The sequence below is a fragment of the Dreissena polymorpha genome, chromosome 5, assembly GCF_020536995.1.
Source record: "Dreissena polymorpha isolate Duluth1 chromosome 5, UMN_Dpol_1.0, whole genome shotgun sequence".
In the NCBI taxonomy this organism is placed as follows: Eukaryota; Metazoa; Mollusca; class Bivalvia; order Myida; family Dreissenidae; genus Dreissena; species Dreissena polymorpha.
Genome location: NC_068359.1, coordinates 19,443,114 through 19,461,876, shown reverse-complemented (window position 1 = coordinate 19,461,876; position 18,763 = coordinate 19,443,114). Strand labels below are relative to the sequence as shown.

The window sequence follows — 18,763 nt, the reverse complement described above, 5'->3', positions numbered from 1 at the left end:
GTGTTGTGTGTTTGGTTCGAACCATGCTATTGGTCGCAAAATATCTCTTGCCAAATAGAATGGGTATTTTCTTACCTGCAATCATTCATCACGTGTGTTTTAAAAATGTAATATGTCTATAACAATAAACCTTTTGCTATGCATTCTATCATCTGATTATACAAATACTATCAAACGGCAGTCGTTACTACGTTTAACAATTTTCCTTCTAACTTTAAAACAGTTATTCGTAAATTTTAATAAAAAGGTATTACCGAACGCATGATATACATGTTAATTCGGATTTGTGTCTGTTTTGTTTTATTTGTAAATGTTGGACTTAAACCATGATTTGCAATCAAGTTACACAGCGAAATGTTCAGCTGTCAATATCTTTTACCTGCAAATCTAACTCAATTAATAGTTTAAGTTTGGTTGCAAATGCACTAGACGCTATTGAGTCCTAGTATTTTATCAAATAACAAGAAGTAATTGTCTCACTCCATTCTGGCAACTTCCGGACAATGAAAAACATCATTAATGTGAACGCCAAAATGACGTCATTATAAGACATAAATGTTTGCGCAGGTCTGTACTTTGTTTCATGATCTTGCGGATTTTTATTGCACTCGTTTGTTGCGTAAAATGTTATTCCGCTTTCCCTTCGTGATGGTGTCACACAATCAAAGTGGTCCAAAACAACTCATCGTTCAACCTCAGTCATGTAAATTATACTTTTCATAACGAAATAGACAAGTTATATCATTGATATGTAGAACAGTTCTACCCTTATGGTCGTTGATGACAATTGGAATTGTTGCACTCGGCATACAAGCTTTGGGTCACCAGTTCCAGAGTCATCCCCTCCACATCGGCACAATATCTGTGTGTATCTCTATGATATCTAGTGAAGCTATATTTTCGAAACTACACATTTACTTGATCTTGTGTTTACATGCGGTAACCTTTTGTAAGTTTTATAATGATTTTATGTTTATGGCGTTTAAAGTCGTGCACACTACCTTATGAAATAATTATGCTACATATTGTAGCAATGATTTTGACAAACAATCGCCGCCTACAAGTAAAACATAAATTTCAATATAGTTTATTGTTTTGATATTTTAATACAAATGGAAATGAAATAAATTTGATTTTACTATAGTTTAAGTTTGTATTCCATGCAAGTTCTTAGAGAAAAGAAAATCGGTCTAATAGGAGTTATTGAGAGACATATCGGATTCAAATGATTAATTACGAATAACCTGATTAAAACTTAAAACAATTATTGTTTTTATAACATTAAGCAATGTTAATAGCCATTATTATACACGATGTTCCCATAGTCCCTTTGATTTACACGACACATTAATACTTGAGATAGAAGTTATATGTTAACAAACTGCTTTTAAGTAATAACATAATTATTTATGTTTTGTTACTTGTAGATTTATTTCCTGGGACATTATTCCGAATGAAGTTTTGGACAAAATATACTTATGCTCCACAAAAAATGACGTTTTATTGAGGCTCCAATTTGCCCTATCAAACCGTAAGTTTAGCATTTTCCTTTGAATTTGTGGACACTGCCCTAGAAATCTTATCAAAGTTTATTCTTGAGACAACCACACCAATATATACTTATGCTATAATTGTTATTCAGACCTCTTCAGACGTTAATATTCGGTCGTCCTTAAAAGGTAGCATGCCGTATGTAACTTTGAATAACATTTTTAGCAAACTGGAAAGGTGAGGATAATGCACGACCGTTTTTCAATCCAGGTCAATATTAATAAAAATAGAAGCATTCACTGTAGCAACTTTAAAGCTACATTTGATATAATTTGAAATCTTCCTATACATAATATGCCCGTCAACGTCGCATATTAGACTGCGTAAGATGTATTGATAAATTTTAATCTCATTGTCTTAATTAGGTGTCAATAAGATACTCGGCCTGTTTTACACAAAAACCAATATCTCAGGTATAAGGTCGATATCACAGTTGAAGGTTTAAGGTCATATGTTGTTAAATACTTCGTTCGAAAATAGTCTCTAACAAATACATTGTGAAACGTCAGTGGCACAAATGGGATCAAAACTGTATAATACCATTTGGTACTTTCTTTATACCAAGGAATTGAGCGCAAAACAATATGACATACAACACATGAAATTAACATGACACACAAATACACAACGATTAAACTAGGACAACCGCTTTGGAACGAAATGCAAAGCATTTCGGGGTAAAATCGGTTTCAAGAAGCCCCAAACCTCACACTGAGCTATAAAATACAATGCTTTGTATACAACACAATTCAAATTGAAAAAAAAAAAGAGAATATAGTTTAATTTAATTACCACTAAACTACTCAAGCTCCTTATATGCAAACAAAGCAACATAATATTAACCTTTGTTGGTAATATGAAATAATATTAACATATAAATTATCTTGATAGTGTCTGTCATTACAAACCTTCAGACACATTGTTATGTATATGTAGCTTTATATTCAGATCATCGTCATGCATGTCCACGAAGACACCGATATTATTGTTGTATCAGAAACAATGTGTATACTTGGTTGTGTACGTTTATTTATTGGCGATATACATAACATATCCTTAGTTGCTTAAAAGCTATTGTCTGGAAAAATGCAAACTTTACCTCAGTGACAATAATCTTACAAAATAACAGGATTAACTTTTCGATAAGGATTTACAAAAAGAAATTGCAGCCTTGATGATTTACATAATGCATCATTTAGATTCATATTCATCTGGTAATAATGAAATCACATCTGCCTTTCTCTCTTTGTCATAGGCTTCTGGCTTCTTAAACTTCCAAGAAATTGTTTCTTCTGGTTTTCAAATTCATGTGTACATCAATTAACCACACAAAATACAAGCAAACCTCTTCTTATTTACAAAGTGCATTACATGTATACCTTTACCTGGAAACATATTCTAACGTAATATCACATACTTACTCATATTGGACACAGCGGTTTCGTAAATATATTACAAACCCAACATAGAACCGGATAACTCCAAAATAAAACATGTTAACATACTGCTAATTACAAACAGTGTGTACATTTATTTATATGCGATATTGATTATGCAAGATGTCAACGGAATAATTAAAACATATTGTTATATATGCATGTACAATTAAACAACTTATATGTACAATAAAAAATAAACGCCGGTTCCCTTAATTGTTGGCGCTTCCGTAATATTCAAATTTCCAATTGGAGTTATCTCAACTTTTCAGAAAATATAGTTGGCCCCACACAGGGCCCAACATGGCTATTCATTTACTGCTTTAACGTGTTTTATAAACATTTTTAGATAAAATTACTATTACTTGAAGCTGCGTTCTTATACACGTACGCAAACACTATGCATGTATTTAAAATACATTTAAATTATTTTGTCCTAATAGTAGTGCAATATAGGCTCCATATGGGTAGTATCTTAGCATGTCGATATGAGCATTCCCATATAAGTTCAATAAGCAAACCCATATACGCATGCCAATATTAAACTGCTATATGGGTAATATGGGCTAGCCAATATGTGCATGTTTGCGCCACGCACTTCGTCTTAATATAAGTTGACACAGGTTTGATGGTGGGGATTTCAATTTTATTTTGTAGTGCAGAACAGTATGTGCCATTGTTGGTACATAATATTTGTTCAACAAATATTCGTGTGTCGTTAAGTGAAATATATATTTTTATTTAAACTCTATAAAGTTATGATCGATATGACTTGTAAACGCCCATTTTGGAATACCGGTCGTTACACTGGAATCATATACAAACATTTCAAATGTATTCATTTTCGGTATGCATAGCATGATCTGCATGTTTTGTAGACCAATCCAGATAAAATGGAACACCCACTCAATACAAAAGAAACCATAGTCAATTCCCTGATCACAGTTCGTGTATATTGCTGTAGTATACTGACGATGCCCATTTACTCGATCCTCATTGTGGCATTACGCTTTATAAGTAAATTCAGTTATCTCTGTAAAGTGTTGCTTCAACTGCGTTATTGTTTGGATATATTTTTTGTATGGCCACTCAATCAGCGGATGACAGTTTAACCTGCTATTTAATTGGAGGCCACTCAATAAGAACTGATGAGAACTCGCAGAAAGTTAATCTTGCTGTCTATTTGTAATAAAAAAAAAAGAGTAAAATAATCATCAAGATGTCATGAGATCGCCAAGATCGATCTGCTAGGCTTCTTTGCAATAACAATACAGTCACTGTACGGTATGTCGACACGTATTTCGCTACGTATTGCTGGCTGAAATGCTTTCCCCCTAAATTGAGTACACCGACATTAAATATAAATCAAATATTATCTTTTGCGTTTCATAAACACAATGATTTTAACGAAAGCGTGAGGTCCTGCAATGATGGCTGGAGACCAGTTGAAAAACATAATCTGCCATTGCACAAAAGCACAATAACAATAATGGTTTGCCATGCTTCAGCAGGCATTCGACTGTACATACTTGTATGTATACAAGTAAACGATGATTCACATTAACTCTATGCTAGATTAAGAAAGATTATTGTTCATGAATTTCATGTAGTATAACTCTTCTTACTAATCAATTTTCTAATAGTAATCGTACACAGGATTATTTCGTTCCTCGGTGAACGGTTATCAGGCATTAACAGAAACGCTCATTGCTGACTTCGTAGTTATAATCTTCAAGTTAACCGAATTAAAATTTTACTCCATAAAAATGCACATGCGTATTTAAAGAAACATTAATATTCAAAATCAAAGAACATTTCGCAATATATTTCGTAAAGTAAAGTTAACCCATAAAAACAGTGTTTCTCATTAGTTTGCCCAGCACATTTGAGAAATTACTACCTATCAAAACAAACAAAATGGCGGAGGTAATGTTTGCTTGCTGTTGGAACAAATTAAAATTAAATGTTCTCTGTAAAAAGTGTTCGACGACTTAAAAGCACAGCTATTCTTGTGCTTTGGAGATTATTTCATCATTTTGAATAATGTCTTTTGTTTTATAAGGGACCTTTTCATAGATGTTTGCATGTTTTAACGTATGCAATAACATGCTTTAAATTGATGAAGTAAAGATTGGAACTGAATATATCCAGCATTAAACTAGAAATAAATTACAGAAAGAAAAAAATTAATCCACAATTGGGCTCGAACCACTGACCATTGGAGTAAAAGTCTAGCACTGAAACCACTCGGCGCTCCGTTCTCATATACTGTAAAGCGTATTTGATATTTCTAATATACGCCATCCTTCACAAATACAAAGATAACAACATAACTTTTCAAATTATTTAATCGTTTCGCGTTTGTAACGCTTTATGATTTTCAGGTGTTTAAGTCGTCAAAAGATGCATATATTGGATATTTTAGAGCATGGCTAATGTTCAGTATTACTGTCTCCCCGCAAATATCATAACTAAAACGAAACTTTTGTCAATTTACACAAACGAGAAAAGGTCCATTTAAAAGATGGGAACTATTCTTAAACAGCCCAAAACTATAATCGCATGTCGATTTACTTTCTCATTCATTTTTGGATTGAAACTTAATTTTCTTGAATAGTCAGTTGTTTCTATTCCGTCTTAATTTTTTTTAAATTTTGCACCCTTTACCTTGCATAGTACAATACCGAATGATGTTTTTAAGATTGTATACTTACTGCTCGTAAACATGACTGGAAAGAACATTATAACGCTGATATAAGGGCAAATTGAAGCAAAAGTGATAATGCATATATTCCATTCCTTGATGTTGAAATCATTTTTAAACATTGTTTTTGTTCAATTTAACGAACTGAAGATACCATTACGACAAACAGTTTATCACATGCCATACCCTGTTTCCCATGTAATAGAATTATTACGAAAAAAAAATTTTCTTACACACTTGTAATATACTTTTAAGCGTTTTCATTGGTTTAGTTTTCGTTCGATGGACCAATCGCATTTTGTTATTTTGCTGAAATGACGTTGCAACATCAAATGACGTCACGAAATGTAAACAACATTCGGGATTTATCATTATGTTTGCGTAAATATTTATTTAATTTGCTCATTTAAAAGCATGTGATAAAAAAGATCTGACAATCGGTACCATTTCATACCATATTTTATAAAACGAGTTCAGGAATTTTGTTAGTAAGCGAGCCTTTGGCTTTGATATGATATGACAACTCGTGCCAGATCCAATATATATGTAATAATGTCAAGTGTAATTCTCAATGCGAAGTAAAAGTTGAAATATATTTGCATTAGTCTCAGTACCCAGCCGGCCCCGATAATGCCCGACACAACGAATGATTTAGGGCCCTATTAGACACACAATGCAACCAAAAGTATGACTACTGATCATGAATCTTGCTGAGATTATTTATCTCAACTATATTTCGGAAGAATTTAAATGTGCAACAAAAAAGATTACGAGTCCAACATTAAACATAAGAAAACTCAAGAGGACACATGCGTTTAAATACATTATTAATGTTAATGACACAAATACTGTACATATATATAACTTGTTTTTTATTTGCAGCTTCGTCGTCGTCGAGTGAAGATTGGGTAAGGATACTTCATATTAAATGAAATATATATTTTAATAATAAGATAGAGTTAATTCACTAATTAATGTGTAAATTTTAATTCAACGAAATAGATAATTATGTATGTTTTGACAAAATATGGAGAGGCTATTTCGGGCATTGCTACATTATGCACTAAATGTGACGAAAATTGATATTGCAACCAGTATTTACTTACTAAAATATATGTTAATTTGCATAGAAGTGTATGTATTGTTATAAAATATGAACTAACAAAGTCGGACATTATTTTATTATACTTTTTTGACATTGAATAATCAAAGCTGCAGATGTAGCCTGAAAAACGCAAAGTATATGGTTTTGAAAAGACCAATGAACAGTCCGTAAAGTTTCTCATCCTATTGTTCTCGTTAAGCAAAGATTATATCAAATCTAGCCCAGTTTAGACACTAACGTAAATGCCAATTATATTCAGATATATCGTCAAATCGCATGAATAACGCGTACTGATAATACAAAATAATAGTTTTATGTTCGAAATATTTTTAAAATTCAGGGTAATGTTTGAAATGTTTAATTAAAAGGATCTTTGCATGAAAAACCTGAATACTTTGTTTGCTGATCGCTCTTTCGGATAGTGATTTTCTGTTGTTTCATTTTCTGTTTTATTAGTATTGAAGCCATATGAACGATTCCAAACCGACGACGTTCTTCAGCTAGCATATGATTCAATCGCTGTTTTACCATAGCTTGTATGTTATACATATTTTATGTAAGTCGTTTGTTTAGCCAATGAGTTCATTGTTTTCACGGACACAAGCCTTATTGACTGATGAAAAGTCTCTGCTATCAACCAGCAGGTAAGTTTGCTGAAAGTAACCGGAACTCATTCCATATGGAGATAGACTGACTCTGTTATGTTGAGTATGTTAATCCCATTCTCTGTTAACTCGTTAGCAATCATTTTACAAATTGACGTTCGAATATACTGAAATATTTTTCCCTTCGCTTGGCATACGACCTGCTTGTGCGTATACAAATATTATTTATTATTATATATAGGATATTATACCAGTAACAAAGTCGTTCAACGATCATATATAGATAAAATCGTTTCATGAAAAAGATACGTGTTTGTTATCAAAATATATGAATGGTATCAGTAAGTAAGTTGCTTTTGCAAGTCAATAAAAGTGCTTTCGAAAGTTGGAAAAACGGCCATGAAACTTCATTTTATGTTGTATTTTATTGACAAGGTAAACATAGACGGAATGTTCTTTAGTTATATATGTTGCCTAGAAGCGTATCAATTCTAAAGTTGTTATATTATGCTTATTTTTAAAGAATACCCGTCACACCAGAATCGAAGGGCCTGTTAAAGAAACGCAGGATATATGATACAGGAGGTAGGTTAAGTCGTCTTAAAATGCCATTCAACCGAGATATTACTCTCGATATAACAGTTCTTAAATAGTTCGATTAAGAAATATTATCATACTGGGCTATGTATTTACTTGCGCACGATCTAAATCTTGTGAAAACTAACAATCTAATAAGTAGTGTACACATTTAATTGGAATGATTTTCGTTATTCTCGTTAACTGCGTAGTGCAGGGACATGTTACAATGTTTTCACATTTTATACGTCATTATATGATTTAACTAACAACGGATAATATTTGGATTGATTTCCAATAAGTATTTTCTTTAGCAATCAATGTGAATAAAACGGTTTGCTTTTTTCCGGGTTACAAATAATTGTCATTGCGAAGACATATCTAATGAGCGTCACCGACAAACTCGGAATAAGTATTAAAATACATGTATTGTACTTTAAACGCTATATTAATGGCACACGCATGCTGCTTTTGATGGACGATTACCTTTTCACGAAAAGACATATTGTTTGAGCATTTTTCATAGTCATGCGGGGTATTATGCTTTTTTGAAAATAATGTGTACTTTCAATTTGGAACCTCTTTTGTTTGGAAATATTCATTAAGCCATTTAGTCAACTGGTTAAGAAATGCAAAGGAATACGCCACTATATATTACAGATAGTGAATCTTGCTGAGATAATTTATCTTAACTACATTTCGGGCAATTTCAAATGTGCAACAAACAAGATTACGAGTCCTACATAAAACATAATGAAGCTCAAGAGGATACACTCAATACGAAGCGTTCGTTGATCATTTTGACGACGAACGATGGTAAACTGGGATAAGATAAATGTTGTACTGCAACCATTTTGAACCTTGCTGAAACCAGTACTGTAAAATTAAGCTCCCTAGACCAATTTACATAATCAACTTGTGAGAATTCGAGCTGCCAATAGTATAAGAATCTTATTATTTTTTTTGATATTGTTGTTCTTGTGTAGAGTAAGATGTTATGTCATAATATTGATAGGCGAATGTCTGTTTGGTTTGTCAAACTATTATATAGTGTTAATTAATAGATGGCCCTCAGCTTAAGTTGTGCTATATAAAATCATATGGCAAACTCTTTTACACGAGTAATGATAAACCCTATTCGTTAAATGTAATGACGTAAAAAGCAAAATATATTAGTGTTAGACTGCGATTTAAACTTAGCATATTTCGATTTGCTGTCTTTAATATTTATTTTATACGCTTTTTTGTTTATGACAAATTCGCTTAAATACCATATTAATGTTAATGACAATGTACCTATTTTGTTGTTACGTTGCAGATTCGGACAATTTTTCGTCGAGTGACGATGATGTAAGGATGCTTTATATTAAATGAAATATTGATTTTAATAATATTATATTGTTAATTTACTTAAATATGTGTTTATTTTGATTAAATGTTTAAAAAAAAGATGGAGAGACTATTTCGGGTAGTGCTAAATTATACACAAAAGGTGATGACAAATAATATTTAAACCAGTATTTACTTACTTAAATATGTGCTTATTTGCATAGAATTATATGTATTGTTATGGAATATGAACTAAAATGTCGAACATTATTTTATTATACTTTTTTGACATTTTGAATAATAAAAGCTACAAATGTAGCCTGCAAAAAAAACGCTAAGTATATGTTAATTCATACCCATCTACAATCCGTTTAGTTTCACACATCTTTTTCGCTCGCTCTGTTCAGGTAATATCAAATCCGGGACCTATACAAACGTTTGTACAGGTCCCTGATCAAATTTAATAATTTTTAGACAATACCTGAAATGCCAATTATTTTCAGAAATATCGTAAAATTGCACGAAAACACAAAATAATAGAGTTTTATGTTAGAAATAATTTGAAAGGATCTGTACATATAAAACAAACAAAAAATGAATTAGTTTAAACTATTGGTGAAAGTAAAACATGAATACTTTTTTTGCTGATCGCTGTTTTTGGATATTGATTTTCTGTTTTTTTGTTTCATTAGTATTTAAGCCATATGAACGATGCCAAACGGACGACGCTCTTCGACTCACATATGATTCAATCACTGTTTGACGATACGTTGTATGTTTTACATATTTCATTTACGAAATGTTTTTAGCTAACGAATCCATGGTTTGACCGGAAAGGAGTCAAGTCGACACATTATGAAAAATCTCAGCTATCAACCAGAAGGTAAGTTTGCTGAAAGTAAGCGGAACTCATTGCCTTTGGATTGAGACTGATTGTGTTATGGTGAGTATGATAATCTCATTCTCTGTCAACTAGTTGGTTATCATTTTACCAATTTACGTTCAAATATACTGATTTAGTTTTCAATTTGTATTAACTCCAACCAGCGTGTGCGTATACAAATATTATTTCAATCAGTAGCAAAGTTGTTAATAGATCAGATATAGATAATATCGTGTCATTAAAAAGATACTTGTTTGTTATCAAAATATAATTTGCGAAAAGTATCAATAAGTAAATTGTTATAGAAAGGGAATAAAAGTGATTTTGAAAGTTTAAACAACGACCATAAAAGTTCATTTTATGTTGTATTCACAAGGTAAACTTAGACCGCATGTCCTTTAATTATGTGTGTTATTAAGAAACGTCTGTAATCAATTCTAAAGTTGTTATATTATGCTTATTTTTAAAGAATACCTGTCATACCAGAATCGAAGGGCCTGTTTAAGAAACGCAGCATATATTATAAAGGAGGTAGGTTATCGTCTTAAAATTCCACTCAACCGAGGTATTACTCTCGATAAAACAGTTCTTAAAAAGTTCGATTAAGAAGTATTATCATACTGGGCTATGTATTTACTTGCGCACGATCTAAATCTTGTGAATACTAACAATCTAATAAGTAGTGTACACATTTAATGGGAATGATGTTCGTTATTCTCGTTAACTGCGTAGTGTAGGGACATGTTACAATGTTTTCACATTTTATTCGTCATTATAAGATTTAACTAACAACGGATAATATTTGGATTGATTTCCAATAAATATTTTCTTTAGCAAGGTTTAACCGAAAAACAGGCGAGTGGACACATTATGGAAAATCTCAGCTATCAACCAGCAGGTAAGTTTGCTGAAAGTAAGCGGAACTCATTTCCTTTGGATTGAGACTGATTGTGTTATGGTGAGTATGATAATCTTATTCTCTGTCAACTAGTTAGTTATCATTTTACCAATTTACGTTCAAATATACTGATTTAGTTTTCAATTTGTATTAACTCCAACCAGCGTGTGCGTATACAAATATTATTTCAATCAGTAGCAAAGTTGTTAATAGATCAGATATAGATAATATCGTGTCATTAAAAAGATACTTGTTTGTTATCAAAATATAATCTGCGAAAAGTATCAATAAGAAAATTGTTATCGAAAGGGAATTAAAGTGATTTTGAAAGTTTAAAAAACGACCATGAAACTTAATTTTATGTTGTATTCACAAGGTAAACTTAGACCGCATGTCCTTTAATTAAGTGTGTTGCTTAGAAACGTCTGTAATCAATTCTAAAATTGTTGTATTATGCTTATTTTTAAAGAATACCTGTCACACCAAGATCGAAGGGCCTGTTAAAGAAAGGCAGCATATATGATACAGGAGGTAGGTTAAGTCGTCTTAAAATGCCACTTAACCGAGATATTACTCTCGATATAACAGTTCTTAAATAGTTCGATACAGAAGTATTGTCATTCTGAGCTATGTATTAACTTGCGCACGATCTAAATCTTGTTAATACTAACACTCTAATAAATAGTGTACACATTTTATGGGAATGATGTCCGTTATTCTCGTTAACAGCGTAGTGTAGTGAAGAAAATAGGGACTTGTTACATTGTTTTCACATTTGATACATCATTAAATGATTTAACTAACAACGTATAATATTTGGATTGATGTACAATAAGTATTTTCTTTAGCAATAAATTTAAATAAATCAGGTTGCTTTTCCCGGGTTACACATAATTGTCATTGCGGAGAGATAACTAATGAGCGTCCACCGACCAACTCAGACTAAATATTTAAACATTGTGTTTTAAACGCTATATTAATGAAACACGCATGCTACTTTTGACGGGCGGTTTGATTACCTTTACACAAAACAACATATTTTGTGAGTATTTTTCATAGTCATGCGGGTTATTGTGCTTTTTTTAATATACTGTGTACTTTCGATTCGGAACCTCGTTTTGGAAATATTCATTAAGCCAATATGTCAACGTGTTAAGAAATGCAAAGGAATACGCCGCCATCTATTTTTGACGATGCTGCAAAGCAGCTCATCTAAGTTATCATGCTATGAATAAATTCTTCACAATGGCGACCTATGTAAAAGATCGAGCCAGTCCGATTGAGATAGCTCGATTTGTTTAATCGGCATACCTCGCTGATTATCATTGATAAAGGTAAAAGAAGCTTAGCTATAAATAGCGCAGCATATTCTGGGAAAAAGATTTAATAATATTTTGAAAACGTTAATTTTAAATCAGTTATATTCAATCCATTATATGTTTATAGATCAATGAAATAACTATGCATTTTCTGTATTGTATTTGACAGTTGTAGTGATTCTGTAAATAAATTGCGAATGAAAACGTGTATAATTAACGTTAAACGCGATCATGAGTGTAAAGAAAACGAATTATTTTAAACCTGCCATTTGTAAACGTTGTAGCGAGTATGGTATATAAACATCATAACAGCTGTATAATATCTATAAAACTCGCTCTTATGCGTGCTTTCTCATTTTGCATATTAAATAAATTTTTCAAACAGAAATAACAGAGCCACATCAGTGCACATACTATATTTGATAATTAATTCGTTTGTTGGATAGTGTTTGCTGTTTTAAACACATATCGCGGAGATTTAGTCAACCTTACCACGTGTTCATGGGCAAACTTACGTATTCAAGTACTCTTACGACTATGTGCTCACACCTACTGTCGGGAATCATCGTGACATTATTGCCGTACTTAACGAACAAACATGCCCAAGCTTATTGAATTAGAGAAAAAACAATAATCAAAATAGAAAATTTATGTGAAATCACGTCTGTACACATGACATCATTAACTTAGGAAAGAAAACAACGAAATGTACAGTTCGGTATGATATACATGTGAAATTAAAGAGCATGGTGTAATTAAATGGTAAAGGGAAAACCTTTACACTCATTCTAAAAATAGAAATATTTTGAATAACATAATTGAAAACTACAATATAATAGACATCTGGCGTACAATTAATCCAAACGAAAGCAAACACACCTGGCATTCAAACAGTCCCTATTTGCTGACGATGCAACTTATATTTTAAACCACAGTAGTGACTCATTCAATAATCTGATAGAATCGCTAACCCTTTTTGGAATGGCATCGGGTCTTAAATTAAACAAAAGCAAATGTACTGTGCTAAGAGTAGGTAAATTTAACAAAGTAATATGCATCTTAAAAAAGAAATGAAATTCATCTAGACATCAGATGAAGCAACAACGTTAGGAATAACCTTTACAAACAATGAAAATGAAACAATTCTTAACAACATATTGCCTAAACTACAAAAATTTAAAAATTGTTAAAAATCATGGCAACACTTATCGGAAAAAAAAACCGTGTTCAAAACATTTGCACTCCCTAAATTAATTTATACACTAACAGTTCTCCCAAATCCACCAAATGATATTATTAACGATATAAAATCAGCAATATTTAGTTTCATATGGGACGGTAAGCCTGATAAAATAAAACGAACTCAGTTAATTCAATCTGTAGAAAATGGATGTATCAAATTAACAGACATCGACTCATTCTTGAAAGCAATCAAATGCAGCTGGGTTAAAAGATACCTAGGTAATACCAATACGAGTAAATGGAAATTATTCTACCAGAAAATCCTAAACAAAGCTGGTGACTCCTTACTTTTTGAATGTAACATCAACAATACCATTTTGCATGAAGATGCAAACGAAAACATATTTCTATCTAGTGTTTTATCGGCATGGATTAATGTTACTCATAATCTAAAAACCAAAATCACCAGTAAAACTATTTTATGGAACAATAAAGACATAAATTCAAACAATAAGACTTTTTTTCTATAAACACTGCTTTGAACAAAACATTAAATATGTCGACCAATTTTACGATTACAGAATAAAGGACTTCTATTCTTTTGATAATATATGTTATATATACGGAATACCTTCAAGCAATTTCTTAATGTATTACACATTAATTAAAAGCATATCCATACATATTTAATCTACAATTAATACAAATAACACACCATGTACTCACACATCATTCATGGAAAACATACTTGCAAAACAAAACAAACAAAATATTTTACAAACTATCAATTAAACACCCAGCAGAAAACTCCAAGATTCAAAATAAATGGCAAAGCCTTCTTCGAGAACAAGAATTTAATTGGAAACAAATATTTATCATGCCATATAAAACAACTATAGATAGCACACTGAGAAATTTTTTATATAAATATGTCCATAGAATCATAGCTACAAATAAATATCTTTTTAAGTGCAACCTATCCAACACAAATTTATGTGATATATGCAGCAAATACATTGAAACAATAGAACACCTTTTCTGGGAGTGCAAACATATTCAAATTCTATGGAACCAGTTAACAACATTTCTAGAGAAACAACAATTACAATTAAAACTGTCTCTCTTAAATATTAGTTTCGGTGTAAATACTTTTAAAATACCAGAAATTTATAACACTGTGAACCACATTATCATATTAATGAAATATTTTATATTCAGCATCAAATACAAAAAACATATACCTACTTTCAACTGTTTTATGAACTATTTAAAACTTAAGATCCAAATTGAAAAACAAATTGCCCTTAACAATGATAAACTTCATATATTTGAACAAAAATGGCAACACATTAAACTTTTATAACAAGTCCAGAATGCTTTTTACCAACTTTATGCAACTCATTCATATTCATAACTATTCTGTAGATTTTTTTGAAAAAACACACACTATATATTAGCATATCTTGTATAACATGTTTGAACATTATTGCTGCTACATGATATAACTTTTTTTGTGTGATCATATGCATGTATGCAATGTTTGTCTTATATTGAATAAACATTTTTTTTATTTAATCATTTGATACCAAAATGATAGCATACCATCTTATTCTTAAGTGACAACAAATATATAAATCTTATCAAATATATATATCGAGCGTCCCCTCGTATCGATCATTGTGTTTACATTATGAACGAGGCTCCAGTGATGACGTCACACGTTTACGCTCCGAGTATTTTGTTTCTTAACATTACTACACGCTTGTATATAAAACAAATAAAACCAAAATAAGGTAAAAACAACAAGTAAAATTGCATTTCAAAATTTTACTTCAAATAAAATAGCCCAAATGTATCCTTATTCCATACATTTAATGGTCCTCTTCATTTAATTTCCACATACATTGCAAAGTGAAGCAGACTAGTGCGCTAGTGTAAACACATTTTTGTTTGATTTATTAAAACTTTCACTGCCCGATTTGTAGGAAACGGTGCATGAAATCATCGTAGATTCTAGCATAAGAGCTGCGCACTCATATCACGGCAGATGATATAGTGTCAGTGAGAATACCCCCACTAATTTTATCGAATCTTTTAATAGAAACATATCCGCCGAAGTTTATTATTAGAACAAATAGCGAACGTGTGTGTTTATGCACTTGTCTTGAGCACTAGATAAACGATACAACAGGAATGTGTTACTTGTAAATATAATGAATACAATATGTTCATTTAATCAAATGTTTATGTTTTCTTGGACTAAAGCCTATTGCAATTGAGTACTCTCGCTTTTCGGTTTGACGTCTCCAGAAGTTGTAGCAACGCGCATAGTGAATGTTATTGCGGGCGTATATGGAACTAACGGCTTTGCGTGGTTAAACACGCTGTAAATAAACAATTAGGACATTGATTTAATGGGAATTAAATACATCTTTAAAGGTAAATCGTATATTGTTAGAAATTATGTTACTCGTTTCCTTAACCGCTCGATACACGGTAACCGACGGTTATATTGTCATTGTTTATTTCACGAGTTTTACAGTTGAGTTCATGATACATTGTAAGAAGTATGGACTTGAACAGTCATTTCAGGAAAAAGAATGCAAATATTCTCAACTCGTCCAACAGGCAAAATTCGGATTAGCACCAATACTATCAACTGTATAAAGAAGTGTTGGTGTAGTTGGTGTTCTTTAATACGTATGTGTTAACAAATAACTTGACTAACAACCAAAAACATTGGGTTGGAAATTTATCGGCGTAACTGTTTAAAATAAGTTTTCATATAGATACATATTGCAATAACAATATTCAGTATTGAATGCCAATTGAACAAAATTTGGATTTATGTAATGCAATCATAACAATGATATTATATACACCAATTAAATTGAATATCGAATAAGATTTGATACTTCATTTTACAAAATTGATTAAATGCAGTCCAGTTAAAGGTAAAGATGTTGTATCGACCTCTCTATTTCGAAATATCTATTTTAAATATATTTATGAATATTTTGACTGACTGTATGTGATAAACAGTAGTAAAATAAGTTATAGTAGTACTAGTGGTGGTAGAAGTAGTGGTAGTAGTAGCAGTAGTAGAAGTAGTATTAGTAGTAGAAGTAGTAGTAGTAGCAGCAGCAGCAGCAGCAGCAATAGCAGTAGTAGTAGTAGTAGTAGTAGTAGTAGTAGTAGTAGTAGTAGTAGTAGTAGTAGTAGTAGTTGTTGTTGTAGTAGTAGTAGTAGTAGTAGTAGTAGTAGTAGTAGTAGTAGTAGTAGTAGTAGTAGTAGTAGTAGTAGTAGTAGTTGTTGTGGTAGAAGCAGTAGTATAGTAGTAGTAGTGGAAGTCGTAGCTGTCGTAGTAGTAGTAGTAGCAGAAGCAGCAGTAGTTTTTTATTGTAGAAGTCCTTCTAATTCTGAATCTTACGATAACACAAAAGGCATTTAAGCCAACAGTCGGTATGGTTGAAGAGTGTTCTTGCTGATTTTTTTTTATATATGTATTAGAAACTTATGACATTACATTGTCTTATTGTATTGTCTAGATTCCAAGCCAGCAGTACACACAGGGACGAAACATGAGCGCGCAAAGGAGACAGATCAAACTCAAGAGATAATTAAATAATCCCGTAAGCGTTATTTTATGAAAAACCAGCATAATGGTATTACCTTGTTTCATATGAATGAGAATGATATGTTCAATACCATTTATAGAAAAAAAAACGGATATATACATCATTATGATTCTTCGTCACGCATTCCAATCTGTTTTCACATTTTTTGGTCATGTATTATTTATGTATGTTACAACTTGTTCGAAAATAGTTTGAAATTCACCTCGCTCATATTCGAACTGAATTTAACTGGCATTGACTCGCTATTGTATGAATCAGAGTTAGGTGGTACAAAGAGTATTTAATTGACCGTGATAAGTCGATGTTTCGCATCCATTTTATTGTTGGATGTAAAGGATTTATGTAACAATTAAAGCTCGACCTTCACATATTTATTCTATGCTTGCCTTCACAAAAGATACAAATGGCTGTCATAATTTCGATATTAGTTCGGGATACTGTTTGCAAAGACAAGAGAGTGCTTGAAGACAAGTTTCTCATACGCCAACATTTTCGATCGTCAAATGTCAACATTTATAAAACGCCTTAATTTGTCGGCTAAATATGAAAAATGTAATCGATAGTTATAATGCAGAACAAATACCCTATGTAAATAAAAAAATAATACATTTTGTAGAAATTGGATGACATTACTGTGTTTGATAGCTGTATGACATATTGAACACTATATAATCAAGTATCTATGTGTGTATTCGAAACCTAATTGTTGCATTTACTTGCACATATAAACCACCGCATAAATATTTAGTTATGTGCTTCTTCGACATATTTACATTGCAATGTTCACTGGGTGTTAAATGTGCGTGTCTCTTCTTATGTTAATAGTACTGTGTGCATTTTGATTTTGCTTTGTTTACATGTACTTTTTATTGTGTTTTACGATCGAATTTACCTGGTACTGACTCGTCCATGCACAGGTAAAAGGTATTAAATTGTCACTGAACAATCGGTGTTCCGCTTCCAGTTGTTCTTTAAGGTCATGGATTAATAAAGCAATTGAAGCTCGAACTTTCAATATGAATTATATGTTTACCTTTAAAAATAGGTACACATAAATGCAACGATTTCGATATTAATCCGGAATATTATTCGGCCAGACAAGACATTACTTAAAGACATCGTGTCTCATATGCCACAGTTTCATCCGTCAACTATCAACATTTATATAAGGCTTTTATTGGTCGGCTTTATATGAAAAGTGTCCTCCGCTTGCGCTCATTGTTTTCAATGTATCTCCAATGTATATTGTGATGCAGTCACTTGTTTCATTCAATACACTCAAGAATGTCGCAATAAGCTTTAGGATTTTTATGCAATCAGGCTTAAATACATCGGTTTGTAAAAGATCTTTACATTTCATTAACAAAGCAATACAAAAGCGATATTCCTCTAGCTTCCAATTGATATTTCAAGAATATTGGTCAGTGAATCATATGCGTTGGAATCTGCAATAATTTCCAAGCATTTTGGTTACTGTATATTGATCTGTTCTATAAAGATCGTATTGACAAAATGAGTTTCAATATCACTTAATGCA

General features: G+C 31.7%; 1 protein-coding gene across 2 annotated transcripts in view; it reads left to right on the top strand.

Annotated features, from left to right (window-relative positions):
• The window catches only part of LOC127881588 (uncharacterized), a 58,757-nt gene extending 40,659 nt beyond the window's left edge, over positions 1–18,098 (top strand). The window contains exons 7-16 of one of the 2 annotated variants that reach the window (XM_052429573.1): positions 1,428–1,531; positions 6,574–6,599; positions 7,370–7,440; positions 7,925–7,986; positions 9,296–9,327; positions 10,116–10,189; positions 10,659–10,720; positions 11,028–11,087; positions 11,557–11,618; positions 17,137–18,098. In XM_052429573.1, the coding sequence (XP_052285533.1) occupies positions 1,428–1,531; positions 6,574–6,599; positions 7,370–7,440; positions 7,925–7,986; positions 9,296–9,327; positions 10,116–10,189; positions 10,659–10,720; positions 11,028–11,087; positions 11,557–11,591 (526 nt within the window). In that variant the 3' untranslated portion in view covers positions 11,592–11,618; positions 17,137–18,098. Of the gene's footprint in view, positions 1–1,427; positions 1,532–6,573; positions 6,600–7,369; positions 7,441–7,924; positions 7,987–9,295; positions 9,328–10,115; positions 10,190–10,658; positions 10,721–11,023; positions 11,088–11,556; positions 11,619–17,136 lie in introns of both variants that reach the window. The other variant, XM_052429572.1, reaches the window with a different exon arrangement.
• Positions 18,099–18,763: the final 665 nt, after the last annotated feature.